This window comes from Nylanderia fulva, unplaced genomic scaffold, assembly GCF_048542155.1.
Source record: "Nylanderia fulva isolate GAGA-0341 unplaced genomic scaffold, ASM4854215v1 Scaffold23, whole genome shotgun sequence".
NCBI classification, from domain to species: Eukaryota; Metazoa; Arthropoda; class Insecta; order Hymenoptera; family Formicidae; genus Nylanderia; species Nylanderia fulva.
This window is the reverse complement of record NW_028190293.1, coordinates 112,988-139,570: the sequence shown is the minus strand read 5'-3', so window position 1 is coordinate 139,570 and position 26,583 is coordinate 112,988. Positions and strand designations below refer to the sequence as shown.

Sequence of the window (26,583 nt, the reverse complement as noted above, 5' to 3'; positions counted from 1 at the left end):
GCTGTGCGTTGGTGCGCGTGGATTCTCTGGATGAGTCTTCGCAAACGTGGTTATCACGTGTACTCTCGCCGGTTGCGATTCACATGTGTGTGCAAAGTAATTGGAGGAAAAGAGATAGTGTTCTCGCTATTATTTACGAAATATTGGTGCTAGCGCGTCGCGTTACGCGAACGAACGTTATTTATATCGCAGTGCCCGTGCTAAATTATACGTGGGAAGCCGAGGGCTGCCGGTTATCCGTTCGACAGGCTTGCTCCTCTCGGCCGCATTATACACGCTGCTAAACGACGTTAAGCGACGTTAAGCGACGTGCCGAGTGAAACGGTAAACGATGATCCATTTGTACCATTCCGCGACATCGAATCGCTGCTCTAATTTTGGTGAAATACCGCCGTTGATTTCTGGAGGCGTGGCATTTGGACGCGCGACGTGGATAAACGCCGGCTTTTCTTTCTCTCCCCCTTTCACTTGCTATATGCATATACATATATACACGACGCAAGCGCGCGTGCACGCAGAGCATACACATACGTTCTCCTTGCATGTGGAGTCCTCGCGTTCGTTACTTACATATCGCGCGTGTACATATATATGTATATATGTCGAAATTATGTAGCGAGTTTTTGACATGAAATTTTGTAAGGGCCGCAAGTGTGTGTCGTGTGTCATTCGGCATTGATATGTATCGCCGGGGATATAACGGTATCGCCGCTCTTGTTCCCACAGCTGGTTCGCTCTGGCACGAAACGGTGACCCGTTGGCGCGACGAGTTTAGCGCAACGTGCACGCGTTTATATTGTAAAATACGCAACATCGACGCGTACTTTGGCCATCCCTGTACGCGTGTCCGTTGCCAAAGTGCGTCCGACGTTCACTGTCGATAGTGTCGATCGGTTTAAGCCGAACACGTGTGTTCTCTCGCGTCACGCTTACATCCTACGTTGCACATAACCTAAAACGAACGCGTGATTCGAAACGTGCCCGAATCTCTTTCACCGTATACCGACCAGATTGTTAACGAATGTTTCTCTTTTAGTGTGTTATTTGTATCGCGGATACATCGCTCAGTGACGAAGCTCCAATCTGAATATTGTGTGTGTGCCATGGAAACGGAATTACAATTCTTAAACGACTACGATTATAACTACAATTCATTCGAGCACGAGGTAAGATTTTCAAGCCGTTGATTCATTTTTTACCGTCTACTTCTCAATTCGAGATGATATTTCATCTATTTCAATATTTTATTTTTAAAGCGATGACGAACAAATCATTTTAACATTATGATAGTTCGTTTTATCCTATTATCAAGAACTACGAATAGCTTTTCTTAACTAGCATTACGATTTTACAAAGGACGCTATGGCATATATCTTTTAGAAGAAGTATTAAATTATTTTACTTTATTTGTCTCTATATATGTTTTAAATAACATCATCTCAAAAAGAAAAGGGATTTATTTATTTCATTCATTTCATATGTTGAATAAAAATTGGATTTATATGAAAACACACACACACACACACACATATTGTAATATAATTTTAATAAAAAATATTTATGTTTTTTTATTGTATTGAAAAAGTAGTTCTTATGTATGATAGAAAATTAACAAAATTACATTTACACTCGCGATTATAGAGATAAAGAATGCACATGGATAGAATAATATGCGTTTATAAAATTACGCGGTAATAAAAATCAAAAATAAAAAAAATAAATAAAAAGAAGATAAAAAGAATAAAAAGAAATATTCCGGTTATATTTACAATTCACATTCTTTAGATATATATTGTATCATGCTGTGAGGGAAAAAAGCAAAACTATAATAGAAAAGAGAAAAGTTTCACTGTTTGAAGATTAAGATTGAGAAAATTTACTTTGTCTAATAAAGATAAAAAGAACACAGAAAAATTTTATCTTTGTTTGACAAAGATAATAAAATCCATCCGTTCACAAAATTGTACAAAAATATATTATTTTAATATATTCATTTGTTAAATATATTTTCTTTCTACAAAAATAATATCAAACAATTGAACCAACAATAAAAATAAATCATGTATGTATTCTATAAAATTTAGTTCTTTCATATTATATTTCAATTTCAGATTAAATTTTTTTAATTTAAAATTAAATGTTTTATTCATGAAATGCAATATAATTGTTTATTTTGCTTATATATTTGCATCTTAAATATAATTATAGAATATACAAGATATATTTCCTAATAAAAATTTATTTGAAACACACTTAATATATAATATATCAATAAAGATGATACAATTGAGAAGTAACATCGATTGATATTTTATATTATGGAAGCAATATAACGCGTGCTCTCTCCAAAGGCATGTAGATGCATTCAGAGAATCATCACTCATTTACGTTTTAGTCATACAATTTTTCTCGAAACTTTCTAAAAATGGTAAAAAATACAACTTCTAACAGAAGACAAAGAAATTCGGGGGAGGGCTAAGCTAACATATTTATTGCACAGTTGGATACTTCTTACAATTAGAAGTCGTTTTTTAAAAGAAAACATTTTGCCTGTCGTACTTTGCATTCGGTTATCCATCATTTGTTTATTCTAGATAGACATCCATTGTTCCATTTGAAATGAATGACTTTTGGTTCAAAAAGGATCCCATTCATATATACATAGACACTAAGGCAGGTCCTTTGTGAAATGGTCATAGGTTTAGAAATAGACGTTTGATGGATATCTGAACGTGTACCATGTGCTGGACATATGTATATAGATTAGATTGTACTAATCATATGTACAATATATATATATATATATATATTTAAGTACTTTTGATCTTCTCCTGTACATTACTCTAATTATATTATATTCAAATTCTTTACATATTGTATATTGTATCAAGGATGTATATCTGTAGAATATACAATATATTATATATAAATGTATATACATAATTGTATATACACAAGTATATTTTAATGTTTTATGGAATATCTCCGTGTTCACATAATACGTGTAAAGCTATAATAATAAAGATAATAGTTTTTTAAATTGAGAATCAAGTTATTGATTAAGCTTATTAAAAACTAAATCAATCTCCAATTGTTACTAAAATTCAGTAATCTAAAGTACTTGTATAATAGCTTTGCAACTTGCGTATAGATGCATGCTCTACTTTGTTGTGATACGCGTGATTTGACGCAAGTCATAACACTACGGTGTCTTTTAATTTTTTATTGCTAGTTAGATTTTAGTGTGTATTAAAGTTATTGCGAGTGATTGAAAATAAAAAGTATATAAATATATATAAGTTTCTCTGCTTTTAATTAATTATATATTTTTTATTATTTACAATAATTTTATTTAGTAATAATTATTTACTCGAAAAACTTAATTGATTTTGATATAAAGTAATAAATGTTTTAATTATAACATAAAATAGGATATTTATGAGATAATTTGAAACATAGTATTGCCAAAAATTAGACAATTTTGCTAAAAATGTGTTTCAAAATAGAATTAAAAAATTCTTGCAGATGTATTCAGCAAAAAAACTTTATAAACATTTATCTAATACATAATTTATATAAATATCCCGTTACGTTTTATACATAAATTTGTCATAAAAAATATAAAAGATGCGACATGCTGCGTTTCTTGTATAGACAAGAGTAATTTAGAATAAAATAAAAAAGAAAGCATTTTTCTTTATGCACAGTCATATATATAAATTCGGATAGATATCAATAGTTGTAAACTTATTCTTTCTATTGAATGCACAATCAATGATTGCAGTTAAGAAAAAGAAACAAAATAAATTTTATATACAGTTTAATTTAAATAAAAATAAAGTATAACTAAACAAATGCTAGCATTATTACTTTAATAAAATAAAAATTGTTAAATTAAGTAATAAGGCTGATATTCATTTTGAAAATATATAGTAAAAATAAAATCACAAATAGTAAAATACAATAGTAAATACTTTTTATACTATACAAAATTTATTTACAGACTTTTATGGAAAGATTTGATAATGAAGACTTTAAAAATATTATTGAAAATGATTATGATGTAGACACATCTCAGCCTATTACTTTGAATTCCATTTGGAACGACAATGAACAAAAGTAAGTACACTATTCTTATTTAAAAATATATAATGTATAATGTTATGTAACGGATCAATTTATTTTAACTATTAATTGTTTAATAAACGAGACATTTTTCATAAAAAAGATAAATCTTATAAAAATAAAACGTATTTTGCTCGAAAAAATCAGCTTTTTTAACTGGAATTATATGATTTTTGTTATATATATATATATTAATATTTTCGTAATAATTTTGTACATAAAAGTATTAATTTAATAACATTGAGTATTAATATGAAAAATAACACTTTACAAAATGAATAGTTTATGATATATAATTACTTAATTACATTAAATAAAGGTTGCATTTGTGTAAGAATAAAATTCTCACTTCGTTGTATTAATTAGTTTGTAAAAATTTCTTCCAATATTTTAATGAAACAGAATGAATATTTTACAAAATATTTCAAAATATTTCAAAATGAGAAAAAACTGATATATGTTAAAAAAGTTGTATAATTCCATTTAAAACGCAAGATATCGTAATTTTAATAGAAAACAAGATATAATAAAAGTAATTAAAACTACATATATTGCTCTCGAAATAAAGTGATTTTTATTTAAAATTTTATTTAGAAAAATGTCTTTAGTGAGATAATTGGATTTGATTTAAAATAAATTAGTATTTTTTATTTAAAAAATAAAACAATGTACATATTTTATACTGTGATGGATATGTAATATAAATGTATTTAATTATTTACAGTACGGATATAGATGTATCTGCCACAAATAGTGCAGTTCCACAGCAGACTGAAAATTGTGCAATGCTTCTCACAGAAGATCACAATTATAAGGTATGCAAATTTTTTTCTTTACAATCAATATATTTTAAATTATATTTAAAATTATGCAATTTTTTTCTTATTTTTAGACAGCAAATTTAGAATACAGAAATGTTAGAAATATGAATTTACAATATGATCTATTACAATATGGAGAGACTGAAAATTTCTTACAAGAAGTAAAAAATCTAGAACCTGAATTAAAATTAGAAGAAGACAGACAAAGAATCGGTTTGTTATCAGTAATTGTTGTATATTTCTTTTCTTATTTTTTTTTTTTATGTAAAATGCATCTTTTACAGTTAATTTTGAAGAAGAAAGTACCTTTAACATGAATACATATAGACATGGGATTAAAACTGAAAAGAAAGAAATAATTAATGATCTTTTTCTTGGATTATATCAAGAAACACATGAGCTTGAAAAAGAGAGTGCAAATAAGAGTGCAAGGAAAAGAGAAAAGAAAACAAACGAAAATATAAAAGATAAGCAAGAGGACCAAGAGAATTGTATAGATGTCGAAACTATATCAGATGAAAAACCAGGTATGAGAATTATAATAATTCATACAGATACATAAAATTTACTGAAAACGAATAATTTATTAAGAATTATTTTTTACTAGTATTACAAGCTCGTAATATAAAGAGTTTGTTAGAAAAATTTGAAGCCTCTGAAAATCCGCGTAAGAAGCCGCGTAATAAGTCGACCATCAAAAATGATTTTCTACCCGCCATGAAGCCGAACACAATGCAACAGATGACTCAGAAATACCAAAATCAAGTATTAGAGAAGCTTCCTTCCCAAATTTCTAATCAACATAAGCGTACGTCAGATTATGTCTCAAAAGAAGTAATTGATAGGATAAAGGTCATTATTTACTTTATAAATATAAATAGTAAATAGTCTATTGTGATAATATGCAAACAAGTTTAACAATTTTTTTATTCTGATTGTTAAATTTTAGGCCTCAGGACGTAAAAGAGCTATTGCAATAATACCCGCTATGCCAAATGTACAGAATAAAAGCCGTAATAGTAATAATACACAAGAGGTTGGAGCCACGTTTTCTCATAATAAAGTTTTAAAGCAAGTAAGTTTTACAATTAATATTATTACACTGTGGTGCAATATTATACATTTAGCATGTAATTTGGATAACAATTGTTTGTTGCAACTTTTTTAATGAATAAACAATCCATTAATTATAATGCTTTTTTAGGTAACAAGTGATGCTAAGATAGATGATAATTTAGTACAATTGGATCATGATTATTGTATTGGCTCTGCTACTAAAAGCTGTGATAGCAGTAGTAAGTACAATGATGGATAGACAATAGTAATAGTGAAGAGAGAGACTATTTTAATGAATAAAAACAATACATTTATTTAATTTTTGCAGAATTTACGAAAGATACATCTGTATTAAAATTAAACCAGAATAAAAAAATGCTAAAATGTAATGACAAAATTGTAAAATGTCATAACAATAGCAATTTGAAGAAAGACAGTGTGGAAGTAACTGATATATATGATACAAGTAAACTAGCAGTTTGTACTTCATTACAAACTGATAAAGAAACGGATAAAATCAACGAAAATAGATTCGAAAAAGGTCACAAGGACTATCAACAGAAGATTTGTGTAGAACAATCTCATCTCTTAAAGGATTCATTAGCTATTAAATTACCTAAGAATAATGTAATAATTCCAAACAAATCTTCTAATACAGATTCTTCTGTATATATAATTCACTCAGCTTTAGCTAAAAGTATCTTACGAAATGATCCTAAGAATACTTTACAAGCGAATTCTAAAACGCAGATGATTTCTGTATTGAAGAAACCACCACCAAACGCATCACAATCACTAAACAAATCACAATCATCGTTTTTAAAAAGTAACTCTGACGAAACTACAGTGACTACTGCTACAAACAGTTTGAATAATAAGGTGGAGAATATAATTTTACAAGATATTAAAGATTTACCTTCAGACGACCAAATGAAGAAACCACCGTTCCGTAAAAAATTGAATTTGGCAGAATATCGAAATAGAAGGGATCAAAATCGTAGTGACAATAGCAGAACAAATTCTCCGATACAGCCTAAAATGTTAGAGTATGTTCATCATGCTTCGACTACGACAGAACCAATTAAAAATGATCCTGAGAACCCAATTTGGTGTGAGAGGGAAATTGTTCTTAAATCAATCTTCAAACCCAAGTCAGATATAGACGAAGAAAAAAACAAATTAAAACCACTTATGTGCGATGTAGGAATACAGACATATGAAACTGTATTTGAATTTTCTGGAAGATCATTGGTAGATACTGCAAAGAAAAATGATACGAGGTAATATATTAAAATCTATTACACAATTTTTAATAAAAAAGAGGATTTGTCATTTCCTGTAGTTTTTTAATGCTGAATGTCGGCTTCCAAATTGAAAGTCACGATATAATTTTGAGACCAGATTAGAAATTAGAAATTGTTGACAAATCAATTTAAAAAGATTACGAGAAGTGACTAATTTTGTTTGTGTTAAAAAAATTATTTTATGTTAAAGCTGTGATATTAATATATTTATCATTATTATTGTTAGAAAATTTATTAGAAGCTATTTATTAGAATTTATTTATGACAAGAAATGTTTGAAATATCTGTTAAAATTTAGATTAAAGATCTGATTAAAAATCAATTGTCTTAATTAAACTATAAAACAAATTTTTGTATTAGATGTATGCAACAATAAACTGCATGTGCATTTTGGAAAAGACTAGAAAATTGGTTAATTTTATGTATATTTCTTTTTTTCTGGCATCTAAAAAAAATTTGTGAAACTTACAAACTTCTACTTACTCTGCTTATCATAATTTATGTAATATCACATTACAGAGAGGAAAATATGAAAGACATAAAACAAAGATCCTACAAAAAGGATAGATTCTATAGGAGATCAAGTCGGTCCAGATCAAAAAGTAAAAGCAAAAAGAGAAACAACAGTGAAATTAGTAGGAGCAGCAGGAGCAGAAGCAGGAATGGAGACAGAAGCAGAAGTCGGAATAGCAACAGTAGTAGTAGAAGCAGAAGCAAGAGTTGTAGTAGAAATAGAAGTCGAAGTATAAGCAAAAGGAAAAATCACTGTAGAAGCAGAAGCAGAAGTAGATCTTGCAGATGCAGCCGTCGACGAAGAATCCGATCCCGTCGACGCAGTTCTGTCAGCTCGACCAGTAGTTGCTCGTCTCATTCACGTTCATATACGACATCTACAAGATCAAGATACTCTAGCTCGCGTTCTAGATCATCTAGATCCAGATCGGAATATTCTAGCTGTTCAAGGTAAAGAGAAAAGAAATTAATATTACAGATTAATTTATGTAATTGATTATAGAATGAAAACTGTCTAAAAACTGTACTACATACTTCGATCAGTTTACACAATTTTCCACATATACGTTTTAATTTTAATGACAAATACTCTAACGAATATGATTAATATTGCTTTTAAAGTGAAAATAATTAAAAAAAATTTAAGTAACATTTCTTTTAAAATAGTTTTTCCGTGAAAAATTAGCTAAAAAATTAAATTTATTATTTATTTGCTTTTCTAAAGTTTAATAAAATTATAATTATATTAATAATTAATTAACAAAAAAATTTGTTTTTTACTTTTAAAAAGTATTATTGCTTTTATATTTAATTAAGAGAAGATTCTTCGATATCTGATTTATCAAATTCGGCAATTTCTTATTAAAATTAAAGTAAGGGAAATCTTTATAAGTTAAATTTCAGATCAGAAGTTTTAGTAATAATACATAAAATTCTCAAATGAATGTTATTATAGGTCTTCCTCCTATTCGAATTACGGAAGAAGTAGATGGTCTAATCATCAGAGGAAAAGCAGCAGCGATCGCGAAAAAAGTTATGATAGATATAAAAGGCATTCCTACGGTAGTCATCGTTACAAAAATTGGAGGTAAAAAATATATTTTTCGAGATGATTTTTATAGATTTACAAACAAAGATTTAGAATAGTTGGGGCAATGGGACAATTGTCAGCAGTAATTTGGATATTATTCAGAACTTATAAAGTCTTGCTATATATAATCTGGCATACTCGGCAACACGTCAAAGAAGCAGAAATTCTGAAGAATAAGTACTCGTACGAATCGCAAATAATGATGAGATTTTTTTCCAAATTTAAATCCACATTCAAATTACGCATTTACTCAGTTTGTTATTTACGAGTACTTTTATCATTGAAAAATAATCATACTTGATTAGAAACATTACTAAATAATTAAAAAGTTTATTTTTAAATTTATTTGAAAAATACGATTTATTTTTGAAAAAGGTTCTTTAATTTTCCTTTGTTAGTATCTCTCTCTGAATTAGACTATTGAAAATGTAAACGTACAAATAGAATGTAATTTTTAAAAATTTTATTTAACTAGTAATTGTTTCGATTTAAATGTATGATTCAGTGAAAATAATATGGGATATTAATGAATAATCAAAATGAAATATTACTGTAGCCTAGCACTAGCAATAACTAAGAAAATGATTAAAGACATCTTTTATCTTTGACTAAAGACTCTTGTAATTTGTTGTTAGATCACCTGTACGCTCTTATTATAAATCCTACAATTGGTGCAATAGAGAAAAACAAAGGCAAGTGGAAGAACGAAGAGTGATATATGTGGGACGTTTAGATGAAAATACTACCAATGCAGATTTGCAGAAAAGATTTGAGAAATTTGGACCTGTTGTAAATGTCAGTATACATTTACGTGAGCATGGGTATGTATTTATTAATTGCTTTATTATTTTTTTAAGATAATATCTTCCTTGAATTTATAATGTGTTTTCTATTTTATTATATATTAAATATTTATTTCAGCGATAATTACGGTTTCGTTACTTTTAAATATAAAGACGATGCATATGCAGCTATAGAGCATGGCAATGATAATCCCTCTTTACCTACCTATGATTTAAGCTTTGGTGGCCGTAGAGCATTTTGCAAAAACAAATATTCAGATCTTGGTAAGAAGAAAAAAATGCATATATACATATATAATGCACACTTTATTATATGTTTTATCATCTTCAATTTAGAAATTGTATGATAAATTATATAACGAATATACTTTTTTTTATAGATGATACGGTGAGTAGGTCACCCATTAGCAAATCGTCTCCAATAAATGAAGAAAATACTTTCGATTTTCTTTTGGAGGAAGCAAAAGCTAAATTGCGTAAAAGAAAAGTTTGACGTATGTACTATCTAATAGTTATAAATTATAACTTAAATGATAGTATATAAATGTTATTATTGAAATATATCGAAAGAAAAGAGGCATTTTTATTTATACAAATGCATACATGATACAGAGACATACAGAAAACAGTGCATTTTGTTGCTGTTCCTTTACCATAAGAAATAGCAAGTGTTACAAGTATGCAAGTATTTAAAATTTTTGTGCCGGTTAAGAGATAATTGAAAATAAAAACTATTGATCTATGAACTATTGAAGAGATAATTGATTCGGATCTTTTAATACACGAATAACACACGAATAGTTTAATATTCGTGGAATCTTTGTTGCATCGACTTTTCTCCGAATCTTATTCAATTTTCCGAAAGCAATATAAATCAGTTTCCTTTGATTATATCGACTTGAACTAGTGTCCGCACGTTCCTAGCAAATATAATGATATGGTAAAAGGCAATATTTGCCTTGATGTAGTGATATATTATATTTTTCAGACTCACAAAAGTATCGAGAAATAATGAATTTCTTTCAAGAAAAAACATATTTAATTTGAGCTCGCAGCAATGCTAATATCCTTATAAGAATATTTACAACATTTTAATCGGTTTTTATTAATTTTTTGACTTTTGTGGAAACATTATTTATTGTTTATTTCACAGTTATATATTTTGTGATTATTTTAAGTGAGATATCGCATTGCCGTATATTTAAATATCTATTTTTTCATCTCTTTTATTTCCTTTTTGTAATTTAAAATTAATCGAAATATCAGTGTGTATATTAGAGCTCAAATTTATCATTTGTCCAATCGTGATAGGATTTTTTATTCAATTAAATGGTAATAAAGAGGAGAATTAGACAATGGATTTAATTGTATGCATCTAAGTTTGTAATAGATTTGGCGACAGAATTCTTATACTATAAAATGTAGGTTTATATATTTAGAACTTAATTATTTTAAAATATTGATTAATATATTGATTAATATATTGATTAAAGACAGATTTTTTCGATAAAAAATGAAGTTTATTTACAAAGAAAGGATAAGAAATGTGAATTAATCAGTTATAATTGTACATATATACATATAATATACATGATTTTTAATATTTATCTTTAATTATCTTTTAATATCTATCTATTATATATTGACAATAATTGTATATAAATTAATTAAAAGGTAGTTATTAATAAAAAATTCTGTTTATCTCAAAATTCAAATTTTTTTAAGAGCATATTATTAAATTGTTTAATTTTTATCGAAAAAAATCTGTTTTAAATTAATTTTTAATATGGCATAAAATCGTATTTAATTAATCAATACCAGCGCGCGCGCGCACGCGCACACACACACACACACACACACATTTATTTATATAAAATTATCCAATTTATATTATAATGAACACATACAAATTTATGCTTTGATTAATTAAATAGAATTATGCCATATTTAAAACTTTATTAAACTTCTTATTTTTTTTTATTTTTATAAAGCGATTCAATAAATAAAGTAATCTTTATCTTAAAAAAGAAAACAAAAATCTTTACTGCTATAAAGATAAATAGAATTGAGAAAGAAACAATGCTTTATGTACAAAATACAAAATAGAGTTATGATGGCAAGCAAGAGAGCGTGCGCGCAAAAAATAGTTGCGCAAAATTTACACACAAACAAAAGTAAAGCAAAAAATAAACGTGTTCATCAAGAAAAGTCTTAAAATAAAAACCAGTTACACTTTTTTCATAGACTTAAAAAGAGAGGCAGTGTATAATGCAGTTAGGCATTAATTGATGTAATCATAAGTGATTGGTAAATCATCTAATGATTCCCATCGATAGAGTGGAATTAATAAAAGATTATATACGCGCGCGTATATACTTTTTTCAAATGTCATAAACTACATCTTTCCACGTTTTGTTTTGCCATTATAACTTCTTGTTTTGTATAAACAGAGTTTTTGTTACAATTATTTTTTAATAAACTTGAATATGTATATGTACAATTATTATCGTCAATTTAGATATATTAAAAATCATGTATATTATATAATTATGTTTATTATTAATTAATTCACATCATATCTTATCCTTTCCTCGGACACAATTCTAAACATTAAAGCAAAGAATGAATCATAAATTACGATAATAAATAAATCATTCTTACATTAATTCATATATACATAAATAAAAAAAACGGATTAATAAGTTAATGAAAGTCAAAGTTTACAGAAAGCCCATTTTTCTTACTTGCTTTTTTATATTAATCCATATATGTGTATATATATATATATATATATATATATGCAATTATTTATTATAATATTAACTTACCTTTATGATCGCAAGCAATTAATAATATACATCCGAAATTCTTTGCCATCCAGAGATGTGAAAGTAATAGTAGTTTCGTATAATGGAGGAGTCGTTGGTAGGACATGTATGCTCATCGGAACTTGTTGGTAGGACGGTCTTACATCTATAGATTTATATATGTAAATATAAATTAGAAAGGCATCCAAAAGTTTTTTCTACTTATAATATTATATGTATATATTAAGCTTTAGAATTCTGTAAATATTTTCTGATGCAGATAAATGATTTTTTCTGAACACACTTAAAATGATTCAATTCTATTTATACATTTCTTTACTTTTAGGATTGTATTATATTAATTTTTAGCAGAAGAACTTAGTTATTTAAGATAATATATAGAAACAATTTAGGAAAAAATTGTCTATAATTTATATATAAAATTTATTTTGATAATTCTGAAAAGAAATATTGTGCACGCATTGTTATCGTTGATAGATTGCAATAAAAAATAATGAGAAGAATTACTGTATCTATATTATATTTTTCAGAAAAAAATATAATTAGATGATGTGAAATATATAAATTATACATTGTCCGGAATCACATATATAATTATATTTGGGATATTATATACAAGAAAAATATCGTTAGGTTTTTGACAATGGTTTTAATTGTTAAGAAGCTTTGAAAATTTATTTGACAAAATATTTTGGATTTGACGTAATATTTTGGATACTGATAGCGTTTTGATTTGATTGTGCAGTGATTCTTATTTTTTTATTACATTTGTATTTGTGTAACGCTATCGCGTCATTTGATTTTTGTAATCTTAAAAACAATTGATATAATTAAGTGCAGATTTTTAAGTGTATCCTTGTAGATGTATAAATCCTATGCACAATGTAAAAAACATATTTTAAATCTTACCTTGTATAGTGAAACATTCTGGTACAACAAGAGGACTCGATTTGTTTGAAATCGTAACTTTATATGTAACTGTGGTATTAAAGATATGAACAAATTCCAAAGCCGTGGAATCGATATCATTTCCCATTAACCACCGTATTAAACGTAGTTCGATATATGTACCTAAAATTAACAAAAAAGAGAAAAACTGTAGTAAACTGTTACATGCTTGACGTAATGACGGCTAAAAAAACATATTATAAAATGTATATATAGGTTTTTATTTCTTGACCAAACTAACAATAATTATTTATTTTTTTAAAAATACGACTTTTTTACCATGTGGTTGTGGACCTTTTCAAGTAAAATAATACTAAAAATCATACATATAACAATAATTATCTAAAATCTACATAATTTTCTACTAACGACTTATATAAAATATCTAAAGCCATATTATAAAATGTCTAAAAAACGATAAAATGTCTTGTAAGTCATTTTTTTATGTCATCCTTTATAGGAATATGCGTTGTCTGATGGAGAAAAAAATTATATGTATATATATATATATATCTTCCTTATACATATATTTCTTAATATATATATATATATTTAGAAGATCCACTCAATATAGGATCTTTGAATGTTACGTGCTGATTCATATTAGTATACCTAAGTATTTAGACCAGAACTGACGTTCTTTTGAGTTAAGAGTTTTTTGAAACATTTCAGACACACATTTCCAGAGCTGAGCGTTTCGTGATGGTATAAGTATATTAATATTAAACGGACAAGTATCTTTTATTCGATTTTGTTGACCTGAGCAAATACATTCTCCTTGAATCATCCACTCGACAACGATGTGATCGTTGATTGATGTTTGCCAAACGGAATTTATCTGTAATAATTATAATAATTTGCGGATAATTTCATAATTTTAAACTTTATTTTAATCGAATTTTTAACTCACTCTAATTGTAAAATACTATAAATACATTTTGATTTAATCTATATTAGTTCACATTTCGTGCTGCTTATAGATGATTTACAGATGACTTTCGTTTTCATAATAAAACTTGAACTCACACGACTTACAATCAGTCATATTTATTAAGTATTTACTTGAATAATAAAGTCACCAGTTTTTGCTTGAAAGATCAACCAAAATTTTCGTTGCTCGGGTGCAATGCACGCTATACTGATCGATAAATACGCTTTTGATACGCCTTCATCGACGACTATCGAGTTCTGATTCAGGAAAAGCCTTCTCGGTATTTTTCTAACACGCAACTCACACCATCGTGTCATTTTCAGATTTGCTAAGAATATTCAATTTACAACTACATTGAATAACTGCATATATATCATAAAATAAAGAATATAATAAATTAATGTGGAATATGAAATCACTAAAAGATTATGAAATTGTAATATATATTTTGTAAATGGCAAAATAAAGCTTCGCTGACTAATTCAAGTTAGAGAACTTTTAATTTTTATTATGATTAAGAGTCAAATATCTTAATAAAATGATTAAACATGTATATAATCTATTTTTTTATATGTAGCTTTCAAATTTTTAAGTTAAATATTATAGATTATAATAGTTTAAATATTATAATTTTGTTATTATGGTAAAATATGTATAAATAGTTGAAATTAACTAATTAAAAAATTAAGAAATAAAATTTTATTTGTTTGCACTATTTAAAGATTAATTTGTGATAAGCCTTATTTTTAATTGTTCAAAGCAATTGATGTCTTAAAACATATTCAAATAAACACATTTCATATTATTTTAGAGTATTGAACATTGTAAGAATTCTGAATAAGTTTGTAAAAATAAAAGAAAATAATATTTGACAAAAATAATTATTATAATCTTTCGAACTATGAAAATTGTGATAATTTCACCGTGTAATGCAATAATTGCAAGGTAAATTTTGAAGATCTTTGCGATGGCAATACTCATAGATTCTAATTATATTCTTACAAGGATGGCTCGGTTGCTCTTCTGTCATCCATATATCGTATTCTGCCGCATTTCGATAGGGTATATTGATTTGCAAACTTGTGTCAACAATTTCATATAGTTTGCTTTGTATAGTGTATTTGTTAGAAATTTCTAAATTATCGATATGACTTTCCAAAACGATCGTTTGGTTTCTTCCAAAATGTGATCCAACAGCATATCCACAAAGTAATAAATATGCTAAATTCAATAAATTCGATATTAAGTATATGTAAGAATTTAAACTTGCTCTAAATCGATTTTAAATAATTTACAAGATATTTCGCCTAAGTTGACTAAATATCAAAAATTTTTTTAAATATTTCAAATGTTCAAATTAAATGAAACGTTTTCTATAATCTGCAAAAGAGTCGAATACAAAAAAAAATGTTTTAAAAAAAAAGCTTGTTTTACCTCTACTTTTCTTTATTTTTCTGGCATGAAATTGTATTTGTATTTGATCACTACTGCGAGCGTTTAATCGTAAAATCGATACAGGCTTCAAGACTGTAAAAAAATAATTGGTATTGTTTATGAACGAAAGTAAATAATTTACAGTGTTGTCCGTCGGATTCGAAATGCTCAATTGCTTTGTTATAGTATGGGAGAGCGGGCAATTAAATTTAATCTGCAATGATAATAATACAAGTTAGATGCGTTGAAACTATACATTTCTCTATAACACTACCTCAAAATTTAAAGATCTCTGTATATTTTAGTAATGTTAAATATAAAAACTAATATATTAATCTTCACAATTAATTGTTGATATATAAAATATATTAAATTATGAATTTTGTACAAACCTTCGCGCGAGGTACATATGTTGGCAATGTTTGAAAAAGATAAACGACCAACATTAACATTTGCACTTGATTCGGATTAATTAGTTGCATTGGCGTAATCATAAACCCAAGGCGAATCTTTCTCCAAGCAGTGATCAAACAAATAGCATTGTGCAATGCCTGTACATATGAAATTTTAAATATGGAAATTACATAATATGCAAAGTATATATACATAAAATTATATCGTAATTAAAGGTTAATTAAAGACTGAAAATTCTCAGTATCGCTCTAGAGATTCAAACTATTTTTTGTCTTTTGATAAATATTTTTATCAAAATAACTTAATTTTTTGCATTATCTCTCTCATTTCCGAAACTGACTTGTATTTACTCATACATAACTAGATCGTTGCTGGTCATTATAATTGAAAATAAGAAAATTAATTGCGCTCTATTTCAATTTATAAACTTAACTTTTGCTTGTCCTCGTGAGATAAATTACAATTTAAAACAGTTTTTTAAATCATTTAATACGCTGTTAAAAATAATCAAGCTCAAAACTTTGATCATTATTTGATGCTGAATTACCTCTTGCTCGTTCCTTGTACAAATATATAAATTGCCAAAATATTCATTGATCAGGAAGGGACAATAGGCTGCTGTAACCGTGATTAATACTAAGCTATCCGACAAATCACGATGAAAATTTTGGATCGCACGATGTTCGGCCACATCCTTCTTCTCTCGTGGATTCAAAATTACACGGCGATCAGTCATCCAATTTCGTACACGTTGTTGCTCGTAATGATACTGCAACCAACACAATAGAAATCTTTCTTCCAGGCAACAGTTATCTGAAGTGAGTTTGTCATTCGACAAATTTACAATATTCCATATAGCTTTCTCATGGAGTTCGTCCTGTCTTGGCATGCTGTAAGATATAATTCAGAAATAATTGTACATTACATGTACAGATGTAACGTGAAATAATTAACCTGGATGTAGATACAATTGATCCCCACTTTAGTGTGGATTTTCTCGAAGAACGCGCTGCAAAGAATGATATTGTGTCGAATTTATGTTTATGTATTCCGCGGAGTACAAAACACTTATACGTTTGCAAAATTATGTCCAACCAACATTGTTTGCTTCGTGACTCAAATAATTGTGGAGATAATCGTTCGCATTGCATTTCGATATGGCTATTATCCAAAAATTTCCTTTTATATGTCTGTAATATTATTGTTAACAGATTTTTGTAGAAACAATTTTATTTAATTAAAATTTTTATATAAAATATAAATCTTTATCTAAAATATATAATATAATATGATATAGTTTTTATAATTCTGTAGTTAAAAACTCACATTATTTTGTATGATGTCAATGCTAATTAAATAATCGTCGTAACTTAAGAGATATTGCGTCGAAACATGAATTAAATACGCTCCATGATGTAAGAGAAAATCGAGCATTTTATCATATAACTGGATGACATGATTTATTCTTTCGATGTCATTTTCCGGTAACGGTTGTTTTAATCTTGAATAAGCAAGTACAATAATATATCTAAGAAAACACATACATTGAATAAACGTATATATTGTCAATATTACAATTCTCCCAAATAATTATGAATTTCTGATCCTGCGAGTGATTCGAGTACGTCGATAAATGACGGCATAGTAGTTTTAATTTTCTTTTTAGAATTTCTCACACATGACTTTTTGTTTACACAGAAGTTTGAAAAAGCTGTCGTTATTCCATGAGAAATGTTTAGATAAAAATGAAATTTTAACGGGTTCGAATATATCCATTCTTCCACAATCGTCATTACTCTCTGCATATATTTCTCACAAGAGCTGGTAAATACATATAAATAAACATAAATATAAATTATTAAAGTATATTTAAGAATCGCCAGAAAGAAGAGAATTAAAAAGCAATATTCTTCTTTCGACCGTATTGAACAAATAATTTATTTAATCCACATCACAACGTTTCGACCATAGTTTTGGTCCTTATCATTATTATCCTTATTATTATAAATATAAATTTTTTATAACAAGAAATATTGGTAAAGCAAGTCGTTTGAAATTTTATATGATATGTTATATTTGTAGATTGTAGACGAATGAACTGAATTTATTTCATAAGAATTCTAATCAGGAATGTTAAATTAATGTCTTTTAATAATTTTTTAAGTTGTAACGTATTAAAATTAACCAGAAATATAATTATCTTAGTTTTTGATCAGAGTAAATAGGTCTCATTTATATTAAGCTTGAAAAAAAAAACAAAATTTAAAAAGCTTCGAAATAAATTATAATTTATCCTGATTATAACTTGTCAGCTTGTTTTAAATTCTTATAACATATGTGTAAATATAATCTTTCTAGTTTCTATTTTCTATTTTCTAAAATTTACCTATTTTGATCGTCGGTGGGATAATGAGGATGCAGCAATCTTTCGGACTGCCTGTGATTACTCGCTCTGACATCGATAGGAAGTATGGAATGTTTTTTACGAATCAATACGTCGTTATATTCTTCATCATCATCATCCGCTGCCCATTTTCCATTTATGTTTTTATTTATTTTATACTTATTAGAGTTTATCTCTTCATTTTTATGCAAACTGTATCTATTATTTTTTTGAATGAAACTTCTGCTCCGATTATCAAAATGAGAGATAATACTGAATAATTTACTCTGAAATTAAACAAATATAACAGAGCAAGTAATTTTGTTTTTACTTACATAATACTGTAAAATAATGTATAAATCGTATAAAGTCATTTTTATCAATTTTAAAAAGCAAAAAATAGAATAAAATCAATGCAATTTTTGAGAATTCAAAGATGTTGTTTCTGATGTTAAAGTATATAAAAAAAGAATATTAATTGCTGAAAGAGAGGACCGTTTATTCTACAATGTAAGTATAGAGATTATTTTTCAAATATAAATCTGAATTCATCGTAATTGTATTGATTTTAGTTTAAGATTTTACTGTGAAATATTCGTTGTGTAAAAAATAAAAACGCACGCGTCTACGTGTTTGAAGTATTTCTTCATCGGTTTCGGCTATTGTGCTATCCAATGGATATGAAATATGCTCTTCCAAATATTTATCCGTCGTATATGTCTCACCAAAGATGGATGATTTTATGGGATATATATATGTCGTTAACAAATTATTGTCCGCTGTTGCATATACCGTTAAAAAACACATAGCAAGTTCATGATCGTCCCAAAATTTAATCGTCGAACAAAACGATATCGGTTGATCACTTTTGAATATTATTTTTGCTTCAAATTCCACGTATCTTTTTGTGTAATAAAAAACATTATATATATATATATATATATATATATATATATATATATATATGAAATGTTTAGTTGACCGAAAAAATTTTTATGAAATGATAGATTTACAATATAAATATAAATATGAATATGAATATATGTATATACCTACATACAAATATATATATGTATTGTATGTATGTATTATATATTTAATACATTGTATCATATAATTTTTCACTTTATACAATATAACATTGTTAAATTATAATTAGTAAATTAGTTTTTGACATTTCTTTGGAGGTAAATGCTTTGAATGTTTGAAAGCAGAGAATCTACACACAACTTACGGTTGAGGCGAGATGATATTGCCGTTTGGGAATTCGATGCGTAATAACTCATCTTTATAATCACCATTGCATCCTGGTGTCATCGAGAAGTTCGACCGTATAAACGTCATGTTATCAAAGTGTCTTGCTTGGATTTTGAACTTTTCTTCTATCACCGTACCGAGAGGAACAGGCGTGAAATATATCTTCGTCGGCTCGACGTCGATCGAACTGGCGGGAAATTCGCCGTTGAGATGTAATTTATTGAATACGCCGTCGTTGAGTTCACCGTGAACGTATATCGGTGCCTCGACACTAAAGCTGCCACGTTTCCTCGGTTTAAACTTGAGAACGAAGAAGACACTGCTGCCAGGACATAAGATACAATCGATCGAATCGAATGTTTGTTTGATTTCTGCACCATGAGACCACTCAATGGTAAATGGGCAATTCGCTTCGTTAAATTTTTCGATTTTTATTGATATCACTATGTTTCTCGATGTTATCCGATTCTCTATAAAAAATTCTTCGGACATCTAGCAATGAAAATGAAACAATATGTTACTGTGTAATCAACCAAATAATGGTTTTAAATTTTAAATTATGTATTATCTGATAAGTCAACAATTGCAGTATCTTTTATTTATTTTTAATTATCTTTAGTAGAAATCTCATCAATATATATGGTCTTAATAATTTTAATATGATAAAAATGATAATTATTCGATAAAAAATAATTTTATTTAAGTTGTAAAAATTTATTTACTTTTTTCGAAAAATTTTCTATATTCGATCTTTCTCATGTTTTATCAATATATGTATGCATATATATGTATATTGTATATACATATAATCTTACTTTGTTAATTGCAGAGTTGAATTGAAACATAAGCTTATTGAAGAAAACGATACGACCAGCAGTAGTACAATCAATAAATATTGTAGGTAGAGAGAGCTTATCGAGCAATGGTGTTAAAGTAAAACCCGATAAATGTTCGTAATGAGTTTGGCGTGATTTTAGAAACTCCGAAGGTCTCATGCTCTTTGAATTCAACATCGATACCGGACCAAGCAGCTGATTTATCATTATCGGCAAATAAAAAGCGTAGCTGGCCAAATCAATCGGTAGAAAGTGTAAATAGAGATTTTGACTTGCACCTGGGGCGATGGTTATCCCTTCCATACCTTTTTATTCATAAAATACTTAAAAAATTGGAATAAAATAATATTTTATTTATGTAAAATTTTTAAATTTTTATTAAATTGTCTATGCTGTCTATTTATCAAGTCTATGCTGTGTTAAAAGTACTAAAGTAGTTATAAATTGTAAAAGTATTAGGAAAAAAAAAAGAAAAAACATTTCATACGATAGATGTCATAAGATATTGTTCTATATTATTACTTTAAAATATTATAGAGATTGTTTACCTATCTCCGAGTTTTTATCGTTTGCCATCAAGAAGACGCGAAATTCAGGATATTCTTCTAGCAAAATTTGCAGTTTTAATATTGTTGTCCCAATATTTATGGCTGTTATTGGATGAATTTGAAAAGCATCGATGTTGACGCGTTTTATATCTATACGTTGCGGCAGAATTTTCAATCGTGGAAATGATACAGTGCCGTTTATTCTGTACAATAACCGTAGACATCCTTGAATTGTGACAGGGATTGCAATAGAAAAACGACAACAAACGTCGAGCGTAAGACAAACCTAAATATTTATTGTTTATTATTAATGTCATGATATGTCTATTTGAATTTGCTAGTATAGTAAAGAACATACTTCAAGAACTACAATACCCCGCGGCGATATCTTCCCTCGTAATGGATTAACATCGCAGCCACATATCAACGATGCATTATCTATTTCATACGCCATCTCATTAAATTCAAAATTTTGGAGAACGGCGATTACTTTGGTCGGTAAATTGAGAGGTATTTCACCAAGATTTGTACTATCATTTACGAATTCAACCCTCGGTCGAACAAATCGAGGAACATTGAGCTTCAGAGGTACGCAACTTCCGCTTTCGCATATCATTATCGCTTGAGCACTATTAGTTTTAGCGTTATTAGATTCGTAATACACATAAGCGCATAAAGTTGCGTTTCCGCGTACGGAGCCTGATCTCGGTTTTATGTAGAAGCCAGAAGCAGTCGGTATTTCCCATCTGTAATAAATTTTGTAATTTGCATTATATCTTGAACTAAATTTTTATTTAGCAACGCTTATCAAAATCGAAAGTAAAACAGAATCTTTCCCTCTATTGATGTGTCACTCTTTAACTTACGTGAATTCTTTAATTAATTTTCAATAAATACTTCTTTTAGAGAAGTGATTTATTATGATTTATCATAGGTAGAAAAGAGAATACATTTTACCTAAAATATATCTTTGCGTCTAAGTTATTTGTAATTCGAATAACAGAGGCCATTGGTCGATAAACGTCCTCGGCTGACCATTCCTTTTCAAGTTCAATCTCTCTTTTGTCGATGTACAGCTGTTTGCGAACGACATTGGCAGTAATACTAAGTTCGAAGGAGTGATTATCGTTAATCATGTAATTGATGTATCCGTTAAACTTGCCAAGAGCATCTGCTAGATACTCGACGAGTCTCGTTGCCATCGAATTTGGTTGCAAGATCATCAAATTACCTTCCGGGAAACGGATGTACTTGGACGAGGCACTCATTAATCGTATCATTACTGGAATATTGTTTATATTTTTTACAACCAAGCGTTGATAGTTGGAGCTATTCGGTGCTACCTATCAATTACTTAGTGTTCGTCATCAAGATATATTTAATGAACATTTTGTTGGAATCGTCACTCTTGTTCGATTACCATGCTTACCATGCCAAAAGCGAAGGTAGTCGGAAAAATGTGGATGTTATATATTTGTAAGGGCGATAAAGGTATTAATATAATTGCATTTGTTGTAAAAATTGATTTCTCGAGAGAACATCTTTTGAAACAATCCGTAAATTTATCAATTATTTTCGAATAATTTTTATAGAGTGGTTTCCACTTGGGTGGAAGAAGAAGGCGTTTCATGATTTCTTCATCGTCATTTGCTTTTGTGTCTGTGCCTGTTGACGAACTTCTTTCGTCTTTATCAAAAAGAATTTTAAAATATTAGACTTGAAATATTTTAACTTAAAAACTTGCGTATCGATCAAATAATTAAACATGGACTTACACAGAAATTTATTTTTGGATTTGATAATAATATTCACTGTACATTTAACGGAGTAACTTCCAACTTTCATTTTTTCAAGACATCTTCTCGCTCCAGTCAAATTGTAAGAATCCGCTATGACATTGAATAACAGGTTAAACGAAGATTGACCTATAAGAAATATTTTATTCAATTTTGTTAATTTTTTATTTAATACTACAAATTTTAAATATTAACAAAATTAAATTATATAAGCTAGAACAAAATAAAAACATTTGAAACAATACTTTTGCATATAAATATATATAGATTGTATATAAAAAAATATAAGAATATATATATTTTCTTATAAAGTTACACGTTTGAAATAGCAAAAAATTTTCTGCAAAGTGTAACTTCCTTGAAAATTCCACTAACTTTATTGCATTACGCACCGGGACTTGAATATCTGTTAATTGCTAATATTTAAAATTAAATTTATATAAGAGAAATAATTACTACTTTCTTTGCCGCGAACTTTAATAAGAATTTCGATGGACGTGTTCGACTTAAGTTTTACCCGATTCGGGCAACAGTGTGCAGTTGCGCTTGGTACACATTCCACATATATCGATGCAATTGTAGAAGGATTTGTTAAACGAAGTACGCGTTGTGATAGCTGGCCGACTATTAAGTCGCCAAAATAGAGGCTATCAGGTTCAAGATGCAATTGTACCGTTTCCACTTCACCGTAAAGACAAAGCCTTATTATATCGCCGTTTCCTGAATCAATATTTGATGCGCAGGATGGTGACAAAGAAGAAATTTCCATCATTGATTCTTCTGTTAAAGTATGTTAAAATAAATAGTTGAATATTACATGATTATGTAAGAGATTATGTATGAGATTACATGATTATGTCTAGAGATGTTTAAACAAAAATATTTTACAGAAAATATACGAGTTATATTAATATATTTCTTTTAACGCATAAATCATTAGATATCATCACTCACGTATATAAATTCTCTGTGACAAGGTATCTGTGCCCGAGTTCCTTACAACATCAATCCCTGTGAAACATTATTTAAATGGAATTTTATATTATACACACATAAATATTAATGTATAAATATAAGTTTTCATAATGTGCGCATGTATATAATTCTTCATAATCTTAAATATATATTATGGTTATAAATAAAAAAATCAGATGAATATGTAGAACATTCTTTATAACTAGGAGATATCAAAAACTATGAATATAAATTAATAATACAAAATAAACGCACTCATGTTATCATCCAAATCTCTTTCTATACAGTCTACTTTAACTATTTTAATAAATGCCATAAAATCTCTATTCTCTCGGTTTTTGTATACATTTTCAGATTCTTTTTGCTGTTTTTGTCTCCATTGCGATAACATGGTTATTGGTGAAAATCTATAATTTAATATATTAAATATTATTTTCTTATTAAACGGTATATACTGTTTCTTTTCATAACAATAAAGACTTTATATCTATGACAATGCGATAATCATACTTACTTTACTTCGAAAATGACACCTTGAAACGGATTCATGCGCCCTTCAAGCGGACAAATTTCAAAGGCACTGTAAATCGGATTGTGTTTGCGATCGATATCCTGTAAAAATAATACAAATCTATTAAAAACATAATGTAAGCGCGTATCTGTTACGCATGCGACAATCAATTTAAAATATCAAATAATAGAGTATATATCAGATAATATTTTATCTACCATTTAATTTTTAATTTATAAGATCTGTATAAATCTAAAAAATCTAAACTTTTTATTTTTATATTTTTAAAAGTTTTCATCCCAAATTTTTTTAAACAAATGTGTTTCTACATTTTTGTTATTACATTATAATACAGATGACTAGATTGTAAATCCTTCATCCGTATTTGTTTTCCTAATAAATTACTAAGTTCTATGCTAATTTTTAATCATTTTTACTCGATATATTTTTTTATTATTTACATGTTCATATTGCAAAACATAGTAACAAGTAATTTCAAAAAAACAATATTTGAATAGATATTGAAATAACTTTATAACATATTTATTCAAGTTAATTGAGCGAAGAAATTCTTCATTTCTATTTAGACGGTTCTTTCTCTCATAAGTTCTAGATATAAATTTTAAGAATTTTAAATAAGAAGATTGATAACTAGTTTATATCTAAGAGTCTTTATCATATTAATTTTAAAAATTTATCACTAACTGGAATTTCTAATTTATTTAACAAAAAAACATTTATTTCATACTCGAATGCATTTCATTTCGTTATCGAGCTCGCCGAGAACAACATAACTGGAGATTCGAGACGAAAGATTTCGTAGGACGAAAGTATCGTATCTGCTGGTATTTTCTATCGTGGGTGAAAAATCGATAAGGGTGATGTCTCCGGTCGTATTCGGATGATAAACTACTAATCTCGGTATGATGACATGTACTTGTATAGGAACGCGTATATTTGGAGTAGATTTAATCCTATAGGAAAATTCATTTTTAAATATTTCTTACAATAACAAACATTAAGTGATGAGTTCAGAGAATATCTTACCAAAATTCGCTATAAAAAACGCCCTCGTTTCCGCCCATTAATTCGATTTGAAGTTTCACTTCTTTTTGTGGTTTGATTCTTCCATGAAGAGGCTTTACTGTTATGTCCAAATCATTTTGCCCGAGATCGATCAAGAAGCTATTAATTTATTTTCAAATTTATAGAAAACTTGCTTAAAACTTTACTTAAAATAAGTTTATTTGAGTCTCATTATTTTTAAAAGTTTTTAATTTTACTTTGAAGGATTAAGTAAGTTCACAATCAGATAAGAGAAGAATATGCCTATACATAGAATAAATCAATAGTATAACTTGATTCTAAATAAATAATATAATTTTTTGACTCAAAAGAGTTTTATCAAGTATCTTTTAAAAATGTATTCTTATATACTATAGATAATAAAAATTATAAAAAAGATTTTGACGTTGTTCTCTTAAAGAGAACTAATTTGCATTTATAAATAATATAAATTGTTACCATAATCTGCATTTTATAGCTTAATTTAATTTAAAATTTCATGTTTATAAAGTGTATATATATTTATATGTTTATCAAAATTTGTATGTTATATGGACTGCAATATTACATTATATGTCTCAATAAAGAAATTTAGTTAAAACAAAAAGTTATTAAATTACTATTTTGCGCGAAATTTAATTTTATTTCTAGTCTCTAAAAACATTTTCGATATACATATATTGTATAATACGTATACCTGGTACTTTTATTTCCTTCATTATGAATTGTTAATATTTTTAAACCGGACGAATAACCAATGTCAATGGTACCAAAATCTATCGATTTTGGCTCTATGCTGATATGTCCAGTGGCGAGTGTACATATTGCGTGATAATCAAAAATCTTTCCATTGATCTCGATTGGAATTATTGCGTGCAATACAGATGGTCTTTTGAAGGTATAAGTCACGCATGTTGTTATGCTTAGTCCAGGACTTATCCGCAT

At 27.7% G+C, this 26,583-nt stretch overlaps 2 protein-coding genes across 2 annotated transcripts; one reads left to right on the top strand and one right to left on the bottom strand.

The window, feature by feature from the left end:
- LOC114929479 (uncharacterized) lies at positions 1-12,259 on the top strand. Its single transcript, XM_029301034.2, has 15 exons — positions 1-85; positions 1,037-1,166; positions 4,004-4,119; positions 4,850-4,940; positions 5,018-5,159; positions 5,231-5,473; positions 5,554-5,798; positions 5,896-6,021; positions 6,151-6,241; positions 6,331-7,282; positions 7,826-8,269; positions 8,775-8,906; positions 9,545-9,730; positions 9,831-9,976; positions 10,093-12,259. Exons 2-15 carry the CDS (start codon positions 1,104-1,106, stop codon positions 10,203-10,205), a joined length of 3,090 nt encoding a protein of 1,029 aa, XP_029156867.2. The 5' UTR covers positions 1-85; positions 1,037-1,103; the 3' UTR covers positions 10,206-12,259.
- A 283-nt stretch (positions 12,260-12,542) lies between these two features.
- On the bottom strand, positions 12,543-26,583 carry LOC114929491 (cilia and flagella-associated protein 47). The gene is made up of 25 exons (XM_085483152.1): positions 26,336-26,583; positions 25,621-25,758; positions 25,322-25,547; positions 24,577-24,674; positions 24,318-24,469; positions 24,042-24,098; positions 23,605-23,867; positions 22,249-22,634; positions 21,650-22,037; positions 21,292-21,577; positions 20,723-21,048; positions 19,885-20,399; positions 19,272-19,551; positions 18,654-18,937; positions 17,843-18,088; positions 17,594-17,768; positions 17,222-17,457; positions 16,815-17,157; positions 16,246-16,404; positions 15,854-16,067; positions 15,422-15,640; positions 14,551-14,747; positions 14,101-14,326; positions 13,450-13,611; positions 12,543-12,685 (listed from the first exon to the last, which is right to left on the bottom strand). Exons 1-25 carry the CDS (start codon positions 26,581-26,583, stop codon positions 12,543-12,545), a joined length of 5,967 nt encoding a protein of 1,988 aa, XP_085339278.1.

Excerpts from the sequence above, each read along its gene's own strand:
- LOC114929479 (XM_029301034.2), top strand. The coding sequence starts at position 1,104 with ATGGAAACGGAATTACAATTCTTAAACGACTACGATTATAACTACAAT. Across the intron at positions 5,160-5,230 it reads AGAAGACAGACAAAGAATCG|TTAATTTTGAAGAAGAAAGT; the intron begins GTTTGTTATCAG and ends CATCTTTTACAG. Across the intron at positions 7,283-7,825 it reads GCAAAGAAAAATGATACGAG|AGAGGAAAATATGAAAGACA; the intron begins GTAATATATTAA and ends ATCACATTACAG.
- LOC114929491 (XM_085483152.1), bottom strand. The coding sequence starts at position 26,583 with ATGCGGATAAGTCCTGGACTAAGCATAACAACATGCGTGACTTATACC. Across the intron at positions 24,099-24,317 it reads AGATTTGGATGATAACATGA|GGATTGATGTTGTAAGGAAC; the intron begins GTGCGTTTATTT and ends AATGTTTCACAG. Across the intron at positions 17,458-17,593 it reads TTGACATCATACAAAATAAT|ACATATAAAAGGAAATTTTT; the intron begins GTGAGTTTTTAA and ends ATAATATTACAG.